A 24,797-nucleotide genomic window follows, 5' to 3' on the forward strand; every position below is an offset into this window, starting at 1 on the left:
TCGCTCGTCACACGCCCTTGTTCGATTTCCCCCATACTTGGTGTGTCCCCCGCGGTAATATTGAGTGAATAGTACGAAAATCGGCATAACACACTCACACTCACTGTGGCATAAGGAAATGGATATGACAATACAACTAAATATTTGTGGAAGCAAAATATTAGTATGCAGAAAATATATCAGTTAATTGCTGACAATTATATCTGTTCTTGCACTGATTTTGTAAGATTTATTAGATCTGACTTGGCGAGTTGGTTGGGCCAGTGATCCCACAATTACCCTATTCCACTCAACTTCTATTTTGCCTTTTGTGACAAGTGAGTTCTGAAACCCCTTCCGATTTTTGTGACTTTTCCACCTGAGAAAAGTTGTTCCTGGAGTCGAAAATATCACACCTCATTCAACTGTTATTTAACTCTGTATTCAAGAGCCCAAAGAGTCTCATGTGCATCACTGCTCAAGATTATTTTCCTACAAATTTGTTTTCCACATCATAAGTTGTAGCAGGATCACGAGGGGTACATGGGGTTTTATGCTTCCCGCGTTACGTTTTATACCATGAGCCGGAGGCCCGAGTGATCTTGCTACGATTTTTTCATACCGACATGTTTAATTGTGACATCGTAAAAGAATTAACACAAATTCAACATTGATTGAAAACAGTTGTTCGATTGAGCTGAGGGTGAACTTCTACTATGTCAAGTGACTGGGAATGGAGGACCTAGGCGATTGTCTCTGCTTCTCAGAAATTCACGTGCAGCCTGTATTGCTCGTGGCGGGGTATAAGAGATTTATTCCCCCGCTGAGAAATGTATTAACCTCCAAAGCGGGTTACGCAGTATTTGATGAAGATCACGTGGACCAATCAGATCTCATCATTCTGACATCGAGGTATGATAAAAAGTTTGAATTTGGTTTGAGATAAATTAATCTTGACGTTAGATTGGATATTTGGAGACCGTATGTTTGAGAGTTGTTCGGTCTGATGTCATCGTGTCCCAATTGCGTAGAGTCGATGCTTATGATGTCAATAAATGGATTGTCTAGACTCGATTATTCATAGGCTGCCGCCATATAGACGGAATAGTGCTGCGTAAACAAGCACTTCCATGTGTATTTACATTCGTAATTAATAACCCATAACACGTGTATGTCCCTCCTCTTCAACCATCGCCTGTGTTTTGGAATGGTGAGGTTCGCTAAATGCAATGTTTATTCCCAGGAGATTTACCATCTCAAAACACACTCAAGTAATTACCTCTACAATGTTTGTTTTTTAACGCTGCACTCAGCAATAATTGTTGACTGCGGTCTGTAAATCCAGTGATTGATATTGTGAGAAATGATCACGCCGTCTGAGTACGTTGAGGTGCCATCAACAAAATTACCGAACCTGACCATCCCATCCATTAAGTCGCCCCTAAATAGGAATACACAGGGGGACTGGGTATAAGGGCGCTTTGAACAGATATGTATTACAGCCTGTCGGCTTGATGTTGGAAAAAGGCCCGAAGTGATTCAGGTTTCACATTATGGTGAAACCAATGAGCACTGCTGCTCACAGCAAAGAAACATTATGGGGATAGAACTCACAATGAGGTGTTTGGCACGCCTAAGGGACGAAACTCTGCATACCGGACTGTGGCGCATGATGACTCCGCCACCTTGCCCCAAGTGACCAAGGAAACCACACAGGTCAATACACGATACCCATCCCATTTTTTTAGCGCCTTCTTTTTGATTAAAAAGAGTTGTGTTTTACATAACATCTGTTTTCACAGTCCACCTTAAAGGTGTATAAAATGTGAGTGTGTCTTTTTGTTTTTCTCTCCAGTCAGCAATATTTAAGCTACATCACCTACATCTAATTTTTACCAGACAAACCAAGATTGATATGAGCAGAGTCCAATGCAGCCTTATTCCACACCTCATCAGAAAAGTCTGGGAGCCATTTAGCAGTACAAGAACAAGTTACTATCTCATGTGAGTGAGCGAACTACTGTTGTCAGTCTGACCAAAGTACATCCAACCCCAAACACCTCTTCCGAAGAGCCTATGTACAGGTAGATTTTTTCCACTGTAAATACATGCCATTAGCAATACTTCAGCAACACCACAAGGGAGGCACCAGGAAATGTCTTCACACACTTTACTCAAGTGGGGAATTGAACCCAAGTCTTCTGTGTGAACAATCAATGTACATCTAATGCTAAACTTACAATCAACAACAATTAGTCCATGTTGCTTGTCACATCAAAGCATTCATTTTCATGACTTCATAAATAAATAACAAACACAGAATCAACAGGCAAATAAATTTTACTAGAGCATGGGAGTTCCAGAGTGGGCTGACAATACTGAGTCAACGCAATACAACATGAAATAGATAACCCAGACTCAACTGTAGAATAGCTGAACTATAGCACACGCCCTCCCACCAGGGTCACAGCCACCATTGGAACTAGGCAAAACTAGTAGCTGAAAAACAGCATGGGTAGGGACAATCCTAACTGGTCTCTAACATACACAGATTCTCTGTGACAACACCCAGAGGTCATGCAAGTAGAAACTGATGATCTATTGGTAACCTCCTCACAAAGTGAAAGTTTGTATTAACCAGAAAATTAAAAGAACAATACCCTTGGACCACAACATAGGCTTTAATGTCACACTTGTTTTTTTAAATAAATAATTTACTGGTGAATAGGTTATCAATAGATTTGTGTATTCTCGCTGATACCTCTGACCAGATAATATCCTTCCCTTTCTGTCTGCCTACATCAACAGGTACTGAAAGAGAGTTCTCAACCAGCTTCACCTCTTGGTAGATTGAGTCACAAGATTCATACTCATGTTCACACAATAGTGTCTGCCTCGAGTGTCAACAAGGACTCTAATTCCTCCCTAACAACAGCTACAAACAACAACAATAATGGACACAATATCTTGTACAAGTGTAAGCAGACAACTTGGACACAGCAAGAACAACAACTAAGAACTAGGTAGCACTTTCTGACAATTTTGGCACAGGTAACCTCTGAGTGTGATTGTCCATCTCTGTGGAGTCACAGGACTAACAGCAATCTAGCCTTCTGACACTTGCATGTAAGAAATTGTCAAGAGGTTGTGTCATTTAATACTAATTCATAAAATGAACTCTGATCAAACCAGAGAGTCATTCTTATCCCATCACGATGCTTCACTCACAGGTACACTTAACTCTAGCAATGACAGATCCCAAATAACAACGACAAACTCACTGTGTTAGAGTGTCTCTCACTGAAAGGGTTAACTACAACCAACTACACTATGTGCATAGTAGGTGAACATGGACAATACTTCTATATGTAAACCACCGGTATGCGAGGGCAACTCAACAGACAACTGCAGACATGGTATGAACATTGGACCTAACACGAACAGGATAGAATGTGTACTCAAAGTGTAGAAACCTGGATGAAATACAGATAAGCTTGATATTTTCGAGTTAATACCTTTGCAACAAACTTACCATACCAAATTAATGTGAGTTTTTGAAAGTTGAGACCAGAGACCATATACTATGGTCTCTGTTGAGACAATGGACTCCTTTACATCTGTCCTTTCTAAAATAAAGTTCTGCTTAGCAACTTCAAACCCTTCCTGGAGCGGAGATTATGCCTCGACAAGAATTGTGATAAATTATCATTACCAGATGAACATGGCTGCAAATGACTACACTAAAAGCCTATGGGAATGGCTTGCATGGTTGGCTGGCAACATGGCTTGTAACCCTGGTGAGGAAGGAGGCGCCTGGTGTTCAACATACCGTTACATCACAATGCAGTCACACAATGCTAGGATAAGAAAACATATCAAAAGTATGGAGGTTGTCAGCGACGACAGGACACAAGTAATGGACCACTGGCAATCATCACACAGGTGGTAGGGTTGAGGGAGAGAGAAATTAGTTCTATGTACAGTGGGAGGGAGGGAGGAGGGACAGAGAGACTATCTGTACATGAGATCTCATGCTACAATACAGTACCCAAGGGTGTGAGCTTGACTGCCAGACTTGGAATACCAGCTACTCTCAATACACTGGTTCACATCACTGTACAGAAGGAACGTCACAATCAAGTGAAACTATCACAATCTTTTGTTTTCACTTGTGTTCAGTAACCAAGTACACTGTACTCCCTTACAACCCAGGACACTTAGGTTCCATGTATCTGCAATTCGAGATCACATCCAAGGGTCGCATCAAAGCTACATATCAAGACATATTTTCTCATAAAATCTTTCACTGTCATCAACAATCAGATCATAATGATTTAATGAACCTGCACGGTACATTACTTAGCCTCTCACATATGGATGTCACTAAATCCCCCAAGAGTCTAGATATTTCTTGCCACATGTGAGTAAAGACATTGGGCACACACCAGTCTGATACCCCTCTTCATATTTAATTGTGATCTTGCCCATTGTAACAACTGCTCTGAAAGTCTCATAGACAGCACAAACTGATAGACCCTATCTACTTGAAAATAATATTTTTCACGCCGCCTTTTTCTCTTCAGAAGTGGCACATTTTGAACCCATCTAAGAAAGGGTGTAAGAAATTATTAATACCTTTGTATATTCCCTGATCACCACCCTGTGCTCTGTCTGTACAATTTCCGTAACATCATGCAGAATGAATGTCTTGTAATTTACTGTATACGCTGTGATTATCTAGAAAATGTCACCTGCAGATGACACCTACTCAGGAGTACCTCTGGTGTGTGTTGTACTGGGTCAGTTCCTACAACAGCTCAATAAAGTGCATGTTATCAGATCTGACCAGTCTCACCACGTACAGAACTCCTCTTTTATACTTGTAGAACTTGCTGATTCTTGTTAACCAGTTTAACAATTTCATCCCAATGACTGGTTTGATAACTACACACAGTATGTGTAACAATACTATTAATTCTTTTATCGTGTCATGTTACAACTAGTTGTATGATCATATGGCGGACTTTCAAATTTGTATTCAACATGTTGCCCGTCTCTAACATTCACTGTAGCCCAGTAGAATATTCACAAAGAACTCAAAAATGGAACCTATCATTTTGTGTGTCATAAACAAGGCAGACTTATTCTGCCTCAGTTGAAAAGATTTGTCCCATAAACGGTTTTCAAGTATAAACTAAATATATACTTGCTATATGGCGGAGATACTGCCGATGCAAGGTTAAAGTTTAACTCACTCACTGTTTGCTTACAAATTGATGTTCATTTCAATGATACCATGCACTAGTAATTGTGACTGTTGAATTTTGGTCTCACAAAAAATTCCTGCAATTATCTTGTATCGACCAAACTGCAGAAATATCCGAACATCCTCCACAAATTGGCAGCATAGGAAAATTAAGCTTGTATTTTGATAATTGAGCAACTCTGTTATTTAACGTTGTCTATTACTGGAAGAGCTGATGTAGCATGATGAACGTATCATTTACTCACTACTAAATGCATCAAAAATACTTCTGAAAGTCGTTCTCTTTGTCAAACAAAATTTGTCAGAATTTCATAACAGCCAACGCTCTTTTGAAATGATTCTAATGGGTAAATCTAAAATATATCAATAAAGTAACAAACTGACTTCAATATAATAACATTTTCAACAAGTGTAAATATGAATCACTTGATCAACATAAAATTACTCTGGTGGTGAAGGTAAATTGACATATTTTGATAAAATGTTCTGCTTCTTCAGCAAGATGTGGCAGACCAGTCAGCTAATGTGCCAGTATCATACAAGTTCTGAATGAGGGTCAGTTTTTGTAGTTTTTTGTTTGAATGTATGTTCAAGAAGTATCCAAACACTTGCGTGCTATGTTGAACCATTAAAACAGTGAGTTGCTAAAACTGAAGTAACTGCATGATGATCAAGGTGATAGCATACTTACAACAAATAGATTATAAAATCACTCTCTTTTGTTATCTTAACAGGTGAATAAGAGCAGCGATCCCTGCCATCATAAACAATCAGTATTCTGCACCAATACAAAGCATAATTTAGAAAAATAATGACAAGAAATGTCACTCTAATAACTTATACATACTGTTTTAGGACACATTTATCTCAAAAATGAAAGTGATTGAATTTGGAAAAAATGAATGTCAATAATCAAAGTTGTTTACTTTCAACAGTCTCAGCTGTTTCAGCAAGATCAAAGAGGCTTAATAAAGAAATCAATAAGTAAAGTTTTTAAAGTGTGTGTATTCGATGTTCTCCCTATTGCTATCAGCAGTTCTATTCTCAGATTTTACCTTGACACTGACGGTTAGGAACACAAGTGTAAATGACAGGAACATTGCAAGTAAATATTGCACCAAGAAGTCACAAGTCCGGACATACATTGTAGTGTGCAAACCAACAAGAGATGAAGGCATAAAGTAATAAACATACTCTAACTGCACTTCTCCACAGTCCCAAACCAGCTGCTGTTCCTCATCATGATACCTTCATATGAGTAGTTATGATAAACTGAAAGTGCAACAGATAAATACAAAAGTGCTTCTGACAGGCAGCTTTCAAACTTTATGAATTACCTCCCTTTACAAGGGTCAAATAATGGCCAAGCCATAGAATTTCAAAATGTACCAATTTAAACAATGATTGTTTTAGACTGTGGAGAGGTGGTCACATCTGTTCCTACCTGACTTCAACCCTAAACATGGGGCCAGCAAAACAACAAACTTGTCATAAAATTTCACAAACACAATATGAACTGATATCGAATATTCCACATTGGTTGGCTGGCTCAACCTGACCCATGTCTGAGAACAGAGTTAGGTAAATAAGTGTATTTGGTTGACAAGGAATGAAACACATGGCTAATTATGTAGCCCAAGACTGAGGTACATGTGGCACATGGGACAGCAGGGGCTGTGCAAGATTGCATGCTTCAGTGTCCAGATCAGTTTCATAGTCAGACAATAGATCCGTATTCCAGACTGGTGTGATAAAACAACATGATGCTCAACAGTCAACTATACATAAGACATACAACAAAGTCTCCAGTTGGCTACATTAACATACACATCATCACAACATTAAGTGCAAATTCATAGTCGGGATAGATTTAGCTCATGGGATAGTAACTTCTACCAATATGTATTTGCATCCACTGAACAAAATCAGATTTAAACTAAAATCCTGCCTGACAGCAATGAATGTTTCAAAATGATTCAGATGACTTTGGATACACTTTTAAGAATTAAGGCCTTAACTGTACAATTTGTTCAAAAAGATGACCAACTGCTGAGCACTTCAACACATTAATAATCTGACCAGGAAGTCTGGCTTGAACTTCCTGGTCCAGCAACAGATAGTACATCTTGCACAGTCCCTGTAAAGTGCCCTACAACTGACTACATAACTGGTGCGTACATTGGTGTGAGTTTCACTGGGAGAATGTAACAACAGACTACAGGAATGACTTGGTGCTATAATATATGTCTTATGGATGTACCAGGTGTAATTTTGTCTACTGCTATCAACACACAATGTGCCAATTCTAGGAAGCTGATTCTTGTGACTCTATGCTCATCCGACACCCGATCCCAATCAGTTGTTATCGTCAATAGTCTACAAGTAATTCATCTCCATCACAAAGTATTGTGCCTCATAAGCCAGTTACTACACAGAAGACTGACAAATGCATGAAACACACAATCTTTCATTCTAATGACATCGTCTCGTAGTTGTTTTACATTTATATGTACTTGAAATGTGTCATCCGATTCTTTAGATCTCAGCTGATCTCTGAATAAAACACTTTTAAAAATTCCTATAAAAATAATGATCTTTCTTTTATCTTAATGAGACCTGATACGCTCATGTCTCGCAGATGTTGACCTTGTCTAATGACCTTGACCTGCCCACAATCCCAGTTCAGGTGACATGTCAAGGTGAGGCAGCTTCTCCTGTATTTCACTATATTGCTAAAACATGGTGTTTACAACTGTGATATGGTAAAATTTGATTGTTGTTGTTCCCCGACTGATGGTTGTCTGTACGCAGGTACGAAATTGCCGGCCGGCGGTGCAGACGATAGTGCCTGTGGCGGTGGCAGATGATGTGAAACTAGAGATAGGCACCCTGTGACAACAACGATGACGACGACATTGCTCTATCAGATCTCCAGGTCGAGGTGAACTCACACGCCCAACAGGGACAGGTCACTCTCTGCAATACAAGGTGAAAACATAATCACAATGAGGGAGCGAGTGAGTTGGGATAAAGACGATTTGAATAGTCTTTCAATAATATCATCACCTGTCAGTTTAATAAGGAAACCACAAAGTGATGCAGGTGCTAGATTTATTAACTTTCTGAAATAAGGGATGTAACCTTAAACAATGTGCCATCTGTACCCCAAAAACATGGATTCAACTTAACCCTAAAAAGTGTGTAATCACATACAGGAATAAGATACTATTACTTGCACAACTGCTTATGGAAAGTTGACGGGGAAGAGGACTTCTGATAAAAATCTGAAGATTTTACAGTGTGATGACAGGATTTATTGCTATGATGTAATGGAGGTTGGACATTAGCATAAGTTACATGAACTCAATATAAAAATATAAGATCATTTTCATCATTAAATAATTACAACACCTGCAGGCTTTTGGTTAAAATAGTGAAGTGGTAAGAGACTCTTTATTGCAAGTTCTACCACTGAATGACTGTGTTGTCAGTAAGCAATTGAACAGTTATATGATAACCTCCTGAAAAGCAATCGGGACAGAAAATAGTTGTCAATAGGACAAGCAACCATCTATACCATTATGAATAATGAACACAATGTAAAGCATAGCAGTCTTTCCCTGGTCACCAGTCCTAATACCACTCACACTGCGCATGTTCCTGACCACCCTCTTACTAAAATGTCTTGTGGATAAATCTATCACCGCAACTTAACTGATATTTTTCAGTCAGTCAATGCAGCAGCCTGCTTAGATTGTGTTTGTATTCTCGTCACCTTGGTTTGGGCTGTTGTGGGTTTGGGGGCTGCTGACCAGTGGCTCTCTGTAACTGTAAAGGCTGTAGCTGTGGGCGAAATGTCTGCCCATACATTCGCATGTCACCTGAATTAAGGAGAGAAAAAAAATTAGCAATTCTGTCATGGTACATCTTAAGACTTCTACACCTAACACTAACAGCAGGAAAATATCTGTGTTTACCAAGTTACCATCTGCCAATGAAAAGTGCACACAGCAGCCATACATTTAACATTAACTGCCATTCAGAAACAAGATATCCAAGACACATTAAATATGGTCATGGTCCCACCCAGGACAATTACACTGATAACATAACTGAATAATTGATTAATGACAATGACATTTCATCTTGCAAATGGTTCCTAAAGGAAACTCCTTTCATTATGAATGGTAGCATCTTTAAATAAAATTTCTTTAAAAAAAACCACATTTTATAAACCTTCAAGCAGTCGTCTGGCCAATAAAACAGAGTGAGTGAGTGAGTGAGTGAGTGAGTGAGTGAGTGAGTGAGTGAGTGAGTGAGTGAGTGAGTGAGTGAGTGAGTGAGTGAGTGAGTGAGTGAGTGAGTGAGGTTTTACGCCGCTTTTAGCAATATTCCAGCAATATGACGGCGGGGACACCAGAAATGGGCTTCACACATTGTACCCATGTCGGGAATCGAACCCGGGTCTTCGGCATAACAAGCGATCGCTTTAACCACTAGGCTACCCAACCGCCCCCAATAAAACATAGAAAGATGGGTGACCGCTAATATACAAACTAGTTTTGCGTTCATCAGTCATGTGACTTACCCGTTCCTAGTTGCTGTGGTCTCACACTGGACCCTGATGGCATGTGACCAGTAATATGACTGAGGTTGCCTGGCAACACGGTGGGAGTGGGTGCCGTGTCCTTGCTGCCATCACCTCCAACACTCTGCTTCTGAAAACAGGTGTTGATAGAGTATCCCTTGTACCCCACTGCATGCTGCCCAATACTACCTGCTTGTGGCGGGATGTTCCCCGCAGGGAGGCCTACTTGCATACTTGGTCTAACGATGGAGAATGGCTGTTGGGTTGAAGGGCCTGGTGTAGCATGAGACTGAACACCGGCAATTTGCATGACCTGATTGACGGGCCTGATGGCTGCTGCTGCCTGCTGGTGAAGCTGGGGGTAGTAGGTTCCATACTGCGGCGAGGTGGCAGTACTGTGCCCACCACCAGACCCGCTTGCTTGCTGCTGAAAGTTCACAGGTTGGGCCATGTTTATTGCTATGCTAGGGTTGGGTATGTTGTTACCTTGACTAGGAGGTGTAGTGGGTCTAATGGTGGAGCCTGTTGGCCCAGTAAAGCTGTAGCCCAGCTGAGGATTAGTGGAGGATACACTATAGAACACTGGGGATTGGGCCTGTTGCCCATAGCTGCTCTGCTGTTGCTGCTGCTGGCTATAGGGGCTGTATTGTATAGAGTATGAGGGAACATTACTGTCCTGGTGAGGACCCGTGTACACTCCAGTCTGTGACACATTACTAGATGCTGACATGTCTGCACTTTGAGAAGCACTCTGTTGAACCACAACATTAGGATAGTTTGTTGTTGGGTAACCTTGAACATAGGCCTGTGAGTACTGTCCTATATGGGGCACATTTGCTGGATGTGGCTGTGGCTGACTATCCATAGAGCTCTGACTCTGCATCTGATATGGCACCTGATACGTGTAGCGCACTGGTTGGCCTGTCACACCTTGTGGCCCAGGGTAGTATGTAGGCTGTAACACACAGATGGTAGATAAGATATCAAGTCAAGTATTATTTATTTTCAAGACCATATGGCCCATAATGCATATGCAGCATTAGAAATTAGCACTAGTCATATAGTCCTTGCCAAACTGCCCAAAAGTTAAGGTATCCTAATGACTGGTAGAAATTAGCCCTTTTTAAGGGTTTTGAAATATGTTATCATTATAAGGACTTGTGGACCAAATTGTTAGTTGTATACAATTCACATGAGTGATGCATTATTTATATTATTAGAGTCTACCAACCAAATGATGTTACAGATCTCCTCTAAGTTGAATACTGCATGCACAAATACCGGTATCGATATTGCAAACAGAACTTTTTAATTTCTGGTCTTAGTAACGTATCGAGCATATTAATGTTCATTAAATGTGTTAGCTTTGTGTGATCTAGATCACATACTGGGCAATTAAATAGCACATGGTTTTCAGTTCCAGATACTGAACATACTGGACATATAAATTCTAAATTATTTATAGCACACTGACCCCTATGACAATCCTGTATTCGGAAGAAATATATCCATTTAAGATGTTGATATGTAACAAGTATATCTCACATTCCAACAAGAACCTAAAGCAAGCATAGAATTCTAAAGTTTTAGATGAAGTTCCTGATCCTTGCCAATATTGAACAAAGCAATCCTTTAACCTTTGTTTAAATACCTTCAGAGCTAATTGAACATCCCCCACCTCCTGTGAAAACCATATTGTTCCCCAAAGCAAAGCACTATCAAATGTTACCCAGTTGGGGTGGCCTCTTTCACATGATTCCAATTCTAACCCGACTCTTCACAGGTCTTTAACATTATATTACACTTCTGTTGATATCCATGTTGGCAATGAAGTGATACATAACCAATACTTAACAGGTCTTTTGTGGAAAATAACAGATTGAGGATGTCTACTAGGGGTGACTATTGGAGCTATTTTCACTATTGCAATTGTATAGCAATAGAAGCCCTAACTGTTGTAATAGTATTGCAATAGATGTCAACCATATGTCAACCAGCTTAAAGAATTAATAATGATATTAATCAATGTAACAGAAATGAATAAAGTATTGCTGACAATACCAAAATCTGGCATTTTTCTCCCTGTTGAGAACTCAAACCAAAGGGCAGTAACTCTGACTCTGAAGTAGTCACAATCCTTGCTTACCAACATACAGGCAGGTTTGAAACAGGCCTAAATAATGTTTTATTTATAACTTATTGAAACTATTGATTGTTAGGCATACTATTGATAAAACTATTGGTATTTTAAAATTCCTATCGATACAGAACAAAAGTTTGTGTGGATACATTCAACAGATTCACGGAATGAAAAAACCCTGATTACACATCCATAAGTTTATATACCTACAAGCTTTACATCAAACATCACAAACAACCTTAGGCAGTATAATATACTCCTTATTACAGTTACTTTAGTGACATACGCTTCACTAGCCTGATCTGACAACATCTTCGAGGCTTTAGGGGTAGTCATTAGACCAAGATGTTCCTAAGCATTAACAACAGTCGTGGCAGACAAGCGAGATAAGATATAGATACAGTGTAATGTGTGGCATGCAGTCTCCCTGTCTAAATAGGCACAAGCACAACAAAGTCCAAAATACATGTAAGCTACTTCAGTGTTAATCATAAAGAGTGGTTTCTCTCACAATGAACAAACTACACTCATTTCTTTGAATGTTGAGGATGGAAGAGATCATACATTTGCAGTAAAATTGTTAATGGGCAAATGAAGCAATGTGCAAGTGGACATCAAAGGGAGATAATCTTGTGAGCTCTCAAAGTGTTATCAAAATGATGGCATGAAAGAGCACGTAAGGTTGCCATCAAGTGCTCTGGGAGACAAAATAACTCCTGAAATATGGATACTCCAATTAGACAAGTCACAGCAAAAAACAAATTAAGATATTACTGTGGGCTGCTTTTGAGGTACCCCCCGTTGTTTAAGTCATATCAAAACAACAATGGTCAGCTGTATATTTCAATGTAATGCAAAACTACCATTTACTTTCTTGTGCATTTTCAGTAACCAATGGCATTACCTTGCAAAACTAGCAAGATATCTTATCCACCAAAAATTGGATACAAGTAATTTGAAAAAGAACACAATTTGCAATATATCCTATCCTTCAGAGGTCAGAACTTGCTCGGATCTGAGCAGAGATTGTGGAGTTTCAAGTTACAAAATAACATTCCATTTACAGGCTCTGTGCTGGTCTTTAAAGAGAGGGCTGGGGATAGTTTATCTTGAAGACAGATAACAGAAATCATATAAATGAGCAAAAACCACTGTGAAACAAAGAAAATAACATAAATACATAGTTTGTTCTCAGGTGTGCCTTTTGTAACTGCCATAAGAGTGAGTGAGTGAGTTGGGTTTAATGACGCTTTTAACAGTATTCCAGTTATATCGTGGCGTGTCAGCTTAATGTGAGAGGAAAGCCCGAAGTGATGCAGGTCTCAGACGTTTACCACTTCTGTGAAACCTACGAGCACGGGTATGGTGCTGACAAACCTAGAAACATAATTGGGGCGAACCGGTATTCGAACCCACAATCATAGGTTTCTGGCGTGTCCAAGGGACACAACTCTGCACAGCAAATCGCGGCGCCCTAGACGACTTGGACACCCGTGGCCCCTACTGCCATAAGACAAAGTGGTAATGAAATATTATATTTACTGCAAACAATTCAATGTCTAATTGCTTCAGTTACCTGTATATATGGAGGTTGGGATTGGTAGGGTTGCTGGGTGCTCATCATGATGTGGGAGCCCTGCTGGGTGTGGGGGGCAGGACCACGCTGCTGCAGGGAATCTATTATGTCGGTTGACATATGCATGTTTGAAAACTGATGTATGGTGTCTTGATCCTGAAAAGAAGAAATGCATAAGTAAGTATCAAGAACAGTTTGAGACAGCAACTTTGGTTATAAACCCTTTAAGCAGTACGTCATAGGTATCACAGCATGGACATCCATCCAAAGCTCTATCATGCCAGCCTTAACATTAGCCATGTAGATTGCCAAATAAAAAAACCCAAATAAATTATATTTTAGGGTTGTATTTTTTTCAGTAACAATCCTACATCAAGGATTGTAAATGAGTAAAAAACAGTCAAAGTAAACGAATGAGAGGTTCTAATCTGTTGATATTTAAAATAATTAGGTATATAATGGGATTCAAAACAATTGTCAACTTACAACATGGGTACATACACTAGAATATTGTGTTGGTAGACTATTTGGGAATGATGTTGATGAAGGTGTCGATGGATGTACTGATGACCCTGCACTGGGTAGCCAGGGTGGGGGTTGGGCTGGATCATACCGATACAAAGACCCGTCGGGATTCACATGGGGTTGTACTGAAACATGAAATCATTGAAGTATTTGCTACAATCTTACTTTAGACAAGTAACAGGGTCATCATTCTTTAAAAGAAACATTAATTTATCAAATGCAACAAATAAATGTGACCACTCAGTTAAATAAACAAATAACACACAAAAAAACAACACATTAATCAAAATAAAAAAAAATATATTTAAAAATATAAATAATCACAATCAAATAAACAAACATGAAAAAAATATGACTCCAAGTGCATCATTAAAGAAAACCAATCCTTTTCAAATTAGCATCTCAAGCAGTACAGTCACAGAAACCAATGGTATGAAAACAGGCACATGTGTCTTTTGTATGAAACTCCCATTGTTGGTAAAAAGCATGCACACACACTGAATTACAAACAAATACAGTATAATGTATGTGGGCTATCACAGACATCTAGAAACATCAAGCTTGTGATTACAGATGATAGTTCCACTATATGTGCAGCTACTGACACTATACAAGAGGTTATGTTAACTGAAATAATCTCACAGGTCTATGCCTATACCTGGCAGTGATAGAAATTAAGGGGGATGTCCTTAAAGCTTTCTGCTATAGTATTTTGGTTGAGGAACCCTCAATGGTTAAAGTTGTAACATTAGTTAACAAGGGACCCATTACACAAAATAATCCGAGCATTATGACTGATGTAAGTCAATGTTAAAGTATGACCTTGTTATCATCTTCGCGCAAAGACCATTTGGTGGAAAGCGGCTCTGGATCATTTAACTATTCATTCTTAATTTCTATTACTACCTCAGCTGCATCTTCAAACATGGAATATAACAGACTGTTGTGATGACAGACTCTTCCTGGGGATCTTAACAGACAATGACCAGGACAGGCAACAGATGTCTAATGTTCCGCGTTGTGGCACATATTTTATTGAAAATAACAAAAGCTGATATACATGTAAATGAGAGAGAATGCTCCACATGTTACCATTTACACTGCAGGAAACTATTATTACAATAGGTCAGTACATTATTTTCTGAGGACAACTATATTTGACAAATTACTCATCTTGTCTTTACAGGACAGTCATTGAAAACCAGCACACAATGAATATATGTATCTACATGCAAAATATGACAAGTGATAGAGTAACACAATTAAAATTCTCTACATTGAAAACATTCTGGTCAACTGTCTAAAGCTTGTAACTTTTCATCAGTATTACTTAGAAAACATATCAGCTGACGAGAACATATGATAAACCTGATTACCATGGTTACTTTCACAGCTAAACAAATACTACTAAATACAGTCATTTGATATTCCAGAAATGTCCCATCAGTGAGTCCCATAAATGCCCATCTGAAACATTCCACTATGCATAGCAGCTTGATGGACATACACCTGAGAGATAATAGAAACAGAATCAACATGTACATAGACAGTTATAAAGAGCAAAAAGATAGAAAAGGGATTCATGCTTGTTAAAACAGACAAATCCCACCCACATGTTTGTGGGTTGATTATCATACTTCCAGGCGGGATGTTGGTAGGGTCCATCGCTACCAGGAAGGCATATTGGGAACTTGGGCCCGGTCCACCACCACCTGAACAAAGTAAAGGAGCTGCTGTCAAACATATCGGAACTCTACTCAAGCTATAGAATCACTTGAAGAAGGCATTAACCCAGTGGGTATATGCAAAACAATTAACACATCACTGCAGTTTGCAATGGAGGACAAAGTTCTTCAGACTCTAGTCCTCAACCTTGCAATATCTCTCCACATCATTATTCAAACTGAGGTAGGTGAAAATCAGTCAGCATGATGTTGAGACATATTTCATGTGTAGGTGTGATTAATTCGGGGAGGTATAAAGAAAGGATTTAGAAATTCAACATAACCCTTGTAAATAATTCAGTGGCGATGTTTTACATGCATCACTTGAAACTATTCACTTGTCAGACAGTAATTTGTACAGTTCAGTTTTGGTATGATCTTACGACAATAACCACCGCTTCTAATTAATGAGACTGCAAAGCAAATAATGACAAGGTCTATCAATATTTGTCATCATTGTCGCCACCCAGACATCATATCTCAAGAACATCCTTCTTATGACTATAGCACATAACAACCACAGAAGGTCCAAATCTATCCAACTTAGAGGTTATCATCCATACACTAATCCATGCCTCCAAAACAGCTGGTTCCTGCACTACTCGTCTCAACCTCTCTTTCCACTTGCCTGCTACAACAAAGTATCAAGATCTAGGATTCCATGACTTAAATGTTTTCAACTTTATCCAGAGTGTGTGGAGATGATGACAGGGGACAACAAAGGTTCATATTCCAGGCAACAAATGTGGCCTTACCCTGTTGTGTGGTGATGACAGAGAAAAGAGTTCTGATACTGATGACAGTTTACTGATGTGGAAGAAAAGCATGTGCTAATGGTAGGTTCATACAGTAAACAGATGATGGCCTTATCCAAAGTTTGAGTTGAAGGCAACAAGAAAAGTTAAAATACAGTTGTTAAAAACATCTTCCCACAAATTCAATACAAGGTGTGTCCTCCACATACAATAATGACTTCTTGACCTCGCACAATGAAAGAAATTTGGACTCCATGTTGATGCTTGTTTCTTCTTGAAGCTAGAAAGTCCGGACATCTGCAGCAGGGGGATTCCTCAGACAGTCACATCAATACAATAGGTTCCAGATGTGACATAAGGACAGATCAGTGGATCGGACAGGCACACCAAAACAGTACAGAATGTCATCACCAAGTACTTCTGTCACCTCAGTTTGTCCTGTGTTACCAAGTTAGATTCTCTCAAATTATTTGCAATCTGTCCTTGACCTGGTTCCTGTTGAGCCATCTCGATCACAGCCCTGGTCTGATCCTGTGAATGTTCCACCATGTACGTTACACCTACATTCTACAATCCTACCACAAGCCGGAAACACAAGTAAAATAAAACACTGTTTGGTCTAATAAGTTCAGCTTATAATAGGCCATATGACAACACTAAAATACTAAAAATGATGCCACGAGACTAAACATTGTTGCCTTACCTGCAGTGTGTAAAGATTGTTGCCTTACCTGAGATGCGTTGTGATGCAGATAGATAATTGAGTCAAAAATAATTGCCTTACCTGAGGTGTGTGGTGATGGAACAGGGCCAGTGGAACTGCTGCGGGAGAGTGGCGAGTGATCCGACTGGCTGCCTGGTGGGGATGTTGGCACAGGGTACGGCCGACCAGACCCGCAGTCAAAGCTACCCGATGTGCCACTGCTTACTGAATCTATTATGACAGGATGTTTTTCAATACAAACTATACAAGATGTTTTAGGTAATACAAACTGAGGCTACAAAGAAAAACAATAGCACACATCAAAATCTTACTTCCTCATAATAGACAACCCCCCTCCTGGATTAGAACAGGTCCCCAGCAACCAAAACCTGTCAGGTGACAATATGGACTGAGTGATCGGTCTCTGTGACTTGGTTGATTGATTTCAATCACTGGTTTGTGGGGTCCAGATTTAATTATTTCATCATTTGTAAATTTGTAAGGTAATAGAATGTATAAAACATAAAAACAAACTTCAAAACTAGAATTCTTTAAATCATTGTAAAGGTTGATTAATTTCAAAACTGCAAAGATCAAGTAGCTTGAAACTATAAATAAAACATCAGATATATTTTTTACACTATTAAAAGATAGAAGGGCAAATACGATGCAACTTAAATTTGCTTTACAGAGTTGACTCTTACATGATCAGTTTGATCATCTCTCAATGGAAAGTACAGAAAACAATGTTCAGTGAATGAACTCTTGGTGCTCAGGTATTTCTTTCTTTAAAAGTAACATGAATTTTCTGAGCACTTGTAGAACTTTAGAACAAACAAGATAAAGAAATAAACTGGAAATGAATCATGCCACCCCTTGCTACTGATATGATCAAAATGACTGTATATTACCTTCACCATGACAACTGGTTACCATACCTGCTTTGGAGAAGCTTGCTGAGCCATGGCTTTTCACCAAAGGATGTCCTGGCATGCCACCATAGCTGTTGGCTTTCTGTATGCTCAGCCGAGACTGTTTACCCGTGTTTTCACATGACCCATACCCACTGGAGTCTGTACTTGGCTGCCGCGAACCAAGGTCTTCCTTGCTGCTCACAAGGCTGGATTTACCCGATCGACTATTACTAAAATATCATAAACCATCTTGCATAATTACTTGTTAATTAAACCAAAATTTCTGGTTTTTACTGGAAATAAATCTTAAACTTCTATTGTGTGAAAAATGTAGAATTTGAAAGAAGAGATATAAAGCATCCAAGATCAACATGTGAGCTGACTCGATGGAAAGAAAATCATATTACTTAGACACATACCTCACTAATGGAGCACAAGACAGGTAATCTTCAGAGCCACCCTGTAAGAAGAAGACACAATATTATAGTCCTTGCAGGCAACATGAACAAAAACAGCCACTGTTAACAATATGAAACAAAATAAACTAAGAAAACAATTTATGAAGCTGCTTACACTACAATGAATCACGGCTGAGAACAAGTAATGAATCTTAATGTCAAGGGCAAATGAGAAAGTGTCATCAGTTTTTATAATGTTCTTGTACATACTCCTCAAGAAAGGAAAAACCACAGCCAGATTTTATGTGTGAGAAGTAACTAGCGATGGGTATTGGCCTGGATTTTGTATTGCAATTTATTGTAATAACTATTCAGGTATTGTGATAATTACCACAATACATTGCAGGTGTTCTTTCATCCGTAATTTGTTTCAAAGCTGAATAAAAAAACACCTTTCCCCACACATTTCTGACAACTTTATATTTGTCCACCATTTTGTAAGATGTTGCTTTGGTCTCCATGCATGCGGAACAGACATGTTATATACAGAACACTTGTCGTGAATAGTTTCGCTTCTTCGATAACAGGAATTAGTTGCTAATCTTGAGTGTCATAATTTTGATTCAACTTGTCACTGCATGATTTTGAAAAAAACCCGCAATATACCAGTCATCTTTCTAAGGCAAGGGAGTTACCTGACTATAAAAGTCCAGTTTCCACCCTTGCCGAACTAGGCTGGAATTCCGGAGTTACATTTTGACTGGACTAACAATTGATGCATTGTCCAATCAAAATTGCGTAACAATATAGACATCCAATTCGTAAACATGGAGTTCAACGTGCAGATTTCGGTAGAGTGAAGGATTTGCAAAGCATGTGCACTGCCAACTGGGCATTGACAGATATTTTGCAAATCTTTTCATGTTTTTATTCAAGGTGCTAGAGTTATTTGATACACATTTCGTGAGGTAGGGCCCGTTTTATTACAATATAGATCTTGATTATCCATCAGATCGTCTTGACTTGATGATAGAGGTCAATAGGAGGGACACAGAAGGGACATAACTCATAATAGCCACTGGTGGCGCTACAGTTGAGCCTGGAAATTCCAGCCTAGTTCGGCAAGGGGGGGAAGTGGACTTGTATAATCAGTTAACTCCCTTTTCGGGAAGGTGTATACCAGTAGTTTCCAAATGTATTCTGAGGGAGATGTGAGAACTCATGACATTATTTTCACTTGTCTCTTTCATAAATACATCTATATCACCTATGCATTTTTGTTCTTTAGAAGCATATCAGTAAAATCTTCCAAAATTTAGAATGTCCCAGTCCAATATGACAAAACTATGGAGCAGTTAGGATCTTGAATGTTGTAAGTTTGATGTTGTTCCCTGTGGCTGAACAGCGGCATTGTGTCAACAGTGAAACTAAGCATCAGAGACAATAAGCCTTGTCATAACACTTATGTCAAAATCTACAGACTTAGGGGGTACCCAGATTTCTTAATTATTTTCTAAACTGGTCATATCTGTCAGGGAACATATTATCTACCTCTCCATTCTTGAATATTCTAGCTTTGGCTTCTTCGTAGCTCTTCTGTCTTTCTTCCAGTGATTTGGCACGGTTGCTACCAAATAGGTGCTTTTCTAAACCTTTACTCTGAAAAATCAAAAGATCCTAAAATGTAGCAAATCCACAAAAGTACACAAATTATGAATTGCATATTTTACCTCTTATCCTATATACATGCCTCGGAATTGATGCCTATAGCTTTTACCTAAAAACAGGGAACCAACTTTGTGGGTTTTACACATTGAGTGATACTGCTTGAAATAAAAGGCATTGGGACGTATTCATGATTTTATCAACTTTCAACAGGACATTCTTTCATATTTTGACCAAATTTGAAAAATATCTTTGAGACATTTTGGTAATCAGTCCATGCCCTAGTGAATGAACTGATCCATAGAAGGCTGATAAATAAATCAATGTTTTCATTTTTGCAAAAGTACTTTAGTAACGTTTGATGGTACTGAACAGTGAACATTTTTAGCCTTATTGAAATCAGCTTTCTACAAACTCGTAATCAAATACTTACTTCTTTTTCATCTAAACTTGGTGCTTTCCTAGGTAATATTTTCTTTTTTGTACCCATATCCCCACCCTTCTGTATATGATCTTCAAAACAAAAATCAGGTCTGAAAATAAATCAAAAAGATGTTAAGACCATGAGTGTGTACACATAATTCACTGTCATGGAGAGCTTCCTTGATTTATACTGCATTTCTTCAAACTTGATTGTAAAAAGCAAGAGAATGCTTTCACATCAATTTAAAAACAAATCCAAATTTACTGCAAGAATTCCCCTTGAGCACTCACACACTGTTGCCATGTGGGGAATCAAACCCAGGCTCACAGTGTGACAAACGAATGCATTAACCACTAGGCTACCAATTTTTTTAATAGAAAATCCACTCATAAATGCTGCCAGAATTTAAGAACTACAGAAGGAAGGTGTAAATACAATTCTCTGGAAAGATGATGAAATACTGCAACATCATGACAAACAAACTTCATGGACACCAAACCATTACAATGGATAGAATTAAATTCAACATAAAAAACACTCCTTATTTAAACGTGCTCATTCACAACTGGAGATTGATGCTAAACTCATAGATGAAAGTGCAATTTGCTATTATTAAATATAAAGCTATCTATATCATATTTGTGTTAATAGATAGTGTATGTTTTCATAATAATTAGGAAATAATTACATAGAAATGTAAGCCTACACAATTGAATCGCATGCAATCTTTAACATAACAAAGAAAAGTGCATCTCCAACACAAATAATGTTTAAAATAGTTTCAATGATCAAATATAGGCATGTACCAAAGCAAGTACAAAAAGATATTAGGTGAAGATTCAATGAAATACTTACATCCTTGTGATTTTAGTTTTACTAACTATTACAGCTTTGCCACTCTGGTCAACATTGTGGTCCAGGCCGAAGAACGCCGCAATTCGATGAACCAGCATACGATCATACGACGACATCTCAGCAAACTGGAGAAACTGATGTCTGTAAGATATGATTGAAAGAACATAAGCACAAAACATGAATTGCAAAATGTTGGTAATATGGTAAATGTTTTTAAACTCAAAATGCCTAAATTCAGTTCACAATTCAAGCTAACATGAGAATGAATATTTCAGCAGAATGAGGGAAAAGTATTGTGCAATCAGCAAAATAGGCAGACTTATCTGACATATTGCCTTAAGCATGTTAAACAATACATAATGGCATGTTCAGATTTATGAGGTTTTAGTGAACAATTAAAACTGTCAAAGAAAACCTCGAAAATCATTGCTAATAACCCTTTTCTACATGTTAATTCTCTCTTGCATTCACTCATGCATGCTCACACACGAAGAGACACAGACACAGAGATACAGACACACAAAGACACAGACACACGCACATACACACACGACAATACTTACTTTGGTTCTTTGACAAATTTCTTGAGATCTCTAGCTAACTGTAAAATCATTTTCTTATCTTTGACTGATTTATTTAATGTCCTTTTTATAAATTCTTCTAGGTCAATCCCAGTGGAGTCTTTGTACTGTGTATCTAAACTTGACTCTGAAACATGAAAGGCATGAGAATATCAATATTCATATACGTTCCTAGACATCGTCATTATAAACTGCAGTAGATTGTCTTCATTACAATTTTATGTTTTTCATAACAATTTGAAGCCAAACACTAAGTGATTGGGTGTTGTCAGCAATATCTCAGCATCTGCAGCATACAGAATCTGCAGCAGACAGCCTAATGGCAGATACAATCAATCCAGGCAGTCAGCCTGTGATAAAAGCCAAACACAGCCACATCATAGATAAGTTGATCATCAATGTACCAGCCATGATCACCTGCAATAGTCACACAATGTCAGACCAGTGCCATATTTTGATCTTCTTGTCAATATCAGACTGGAATCTCCTGTTTTCATGTGCATGCTATCAATGACGTGTTGGCATAATTTCAATATTCCCCTACCTCTAGATAAACTTGATGAGGTTCCTGCCTCAGAACTCTGCGATCCACTTTTCTCTAACCTTCTCTCACTCCTTATCTGGAAATTGATACAATTCAGACAGTAAAGACTGGCTGTTTCAAAAGTTGTTCTTTTTCTTCACTATCTGACATACTACATTCCACTTCTGAATGTAGAACTTCTAATCATGATCAGCTAAAGGAAGAAACAAGAAGTCAACAGGGTACATGTAGTCCACATCATCATCAGTGGTCGATTTAACTGCTGGCCCTTTGGCCTGTGGCCAGTTAAAATTACAAAGGGCTTGCTGAAACGTAAAGAAGATGGCACATCTGGCAAGTCAAAATTTCAACCCTTCTCCATGTATGTTTCTTTTTTTAAATTTGGACACGGCTCGTGAATCCTGCAATTTCAACGAGAAAAAATTAAGGGGAGATGGGGTCGGGTGAATGATTACCTCAAAGAAAGATTTATGTTGATCATCTCTGTAGATGGACAACTGGCTGCCATTTTGTAATGTTGTGGAGAGCATCTTTGTTTGCTCAAAAAATGGCCATGAAATGAGGCAAATGGAAGCCAAGATTTATCCTCAGAGTGCAGGAAAAGGCATTTTAGGGGTGAGGATTTCTAAACTTTTCTGAGCCCCGCTGGGTGGCTACGCAACCTCAGATTCAGCCACTAAGCGGCCTCCACCATGTTGTTGTAGGCCAGGAGAAAGGCCAGTAATTTTTTGAAGGAGCAAACCCTGGTGGCTACAAACAAATTGTTGTCAAATCTACCCACAGTGCTGTACTCACAGATCCTATCATGCCTTGTCCAGACTTGATTATCTACAGGAAATTGTGGTATGGCTGGAATACTGGTGAATGTGGCATTAACAACATACATTGTGTACTTGTTCATCAATTATCATCACCAAGCTATAATTGCACTCTAAATCAGCCAGATTACTGCTAAAAGTGCATTTTCTCAAATGGCAACATATCCATGCACTATTCTCGTTCAGCATATTCTGTGTCAATGTCCATACAAACCTCCCTGAACAGCAGCAAGCTGAATATGAGGCAATCCTGTCCACAGTAATATCCACAAAAGATTTAAAAAAGCGAAAAATCAAATGAAACTCTCTTCATTTTCACTGAACGTTCATGACTTATCCAATGTTTTTTCAGCCTATTTCTGTAGTGCTCAAAATTGTTTGGGGGGTTCAAAAGTGACTTGTGTTTTTTTGTTTATTCTAGCTGGAATGACAGCAGCCTGTAAATAATCAAGTCTGGATTCGCAAACCAGTGATTGATATTCTGAGGAGCATCATACTTCAACAGCAACAAACTGGACAAAAGAGGATAGTTTGAAACAGGAAACACTGCTATCCTCTTGATCCTAACCAAAACCTATCTTCCTTTGTTTCAAAGAAAAAAAAGAAAAACCTCCAAAACCTTATCAATCTTATACATTATAGACACAAGAATGTGACATCTAGCTTTAACATGATGACAAAATGATGAAATGAGATACTGAATTTGCTTTCCACAATTTTCCAATATGATGTTTTGACTGACCAACACACCTTTGATTCCTTGGATTCCAGATGTTCTATTGGGTACATCACATCAGGAGGGGGGGAACTGTCATCACACAAAGCCTCGGCTCGTTGTAAAGTTTTCATTTTACTCTGAAATTATTTATTCAACAGACATCCATATTAGATCAACTTCATTGTTCACATAAAGTTTCAGCTAGCAAACTAAAACCTCTTAGTTTGTTGATTTGGTTTACAACAGAATGTACACATTGAAGGGGAGTAACTCTCAACTGTAGCTGTTGACAATCTAACACTTGCAAGATTTGGATGACTGTAGTTCTATTTCACCAAAACAAAGAAACATTTTCCTGTGTATGTCTAGAAATGCCATTTGTGCCTAATTTAATTACCTTTTAATGAACATCAAAATTCCCTGAGAAATTTGACTTCAGACAAATTTCAAAATTCTACACAATTTCAAGCTGATTTGAATGGTAAAACAAGATTTACCACAGAATAGAATCAACAAAAATACCAATAGAAGTTCAAGCCAATACTTTACTTCACATGTTACTTGAAACTTTGTCTTATCCACAGTCATGACCATATTCTGGTGTCATGTTACTAAATAGTATCC

At 38.5% G+C, this 24,797-nt stretch overlaps 1 protein-coding gene across 9 annotated transcripts in view; it reads right to left on the bottom strand.

The window, feature by feature from the left end:
* Positions 1-2,303: 2,303 nt before the first annotated feature.
* LOC124113378 (cAMP-regulated phosphoprotein 21-like) overlaps positions 2,304-24,797 on the bottom strand; it is a 71,819-nt gene continuing 49,325 nt past the window's right edge. For 5 of the 9 annotated variants that reach the window (XM_046473683.2, XM_046473699.2, XM_046473718.2 and 2 more), the window contains exons 4-18: positions 24,206-24,310; positions 22,638-22,713; positions 22,076-22,220; positions 21,513-21,653; positions 20,667-20,766; positions 20,120-20,227; positions 18,590-18,630; positions 18,195-18,400; positions 17,338-17,487; positions 15,688-15,786; positions 14,036-14,199; positions 13,550-13,705; positions 9,834-10,788; positions 9,021-9,126; positions 2,304-8,221 (exon numbers count right to left, since the gene is read on the bottom strand). In XM_046473683.2, coding sequence (XP_046329639.1) covers positions 8,215-8,221; positions 9,021-9,126; positions 9,834-10,788; positions 13,550-13,705; positions 14,036-14,199; positions 15,688-15,786; positions 17,338-17,487; positions 18,195-18,400; positions 18,590-18,630; positions 20,120-20,227; positions 20,667-20,766; positions 21,513-21,653; positions 22,076-22,220; positions 22,638-22,713; positions 24,206-24,310 — 2,559 coding nt within the window. In that variant the 3' untranslated portion in view covers positions 2,304-8,214. The remainder of the gene's footprint in view (positions 8,222-9,020; positions 9,127-9,833; positions 10,789-13,549; positions 13,706-14,035; positions 14,200-15,687; positions 15,787-17,337; positions 17,488-18,194; positions 18,401-18,589; positions 18,631-20,119; positions 20,228-20,666; positions 20,767-21,512; positions 21,654-22,075; positions 22,221-22,637; positions 22,714-24,205; positions 24,311-24,797) is intronic. The other 4 variants (XM_046473736.2, XM_046473744.2, XM_046473728.2 and 1 more) reach the window with 4 other exon arrangements.

This window comes from Haliotis rufescens, unplaced genomic scaffold (genome assembly GCF_023055435.1).
Source record: "Haliotis rufescens isolate VD_foot unplaced genomic scaffold, xgHalRufe1.0.p SCAF_4, whole genome shotgun sequence".
NCBI lineage: Eukaryota > Metazoa > Mollusca > Gastropoda > Lepetellida > Haliotidae > Haliotis > Haliotis rufescens.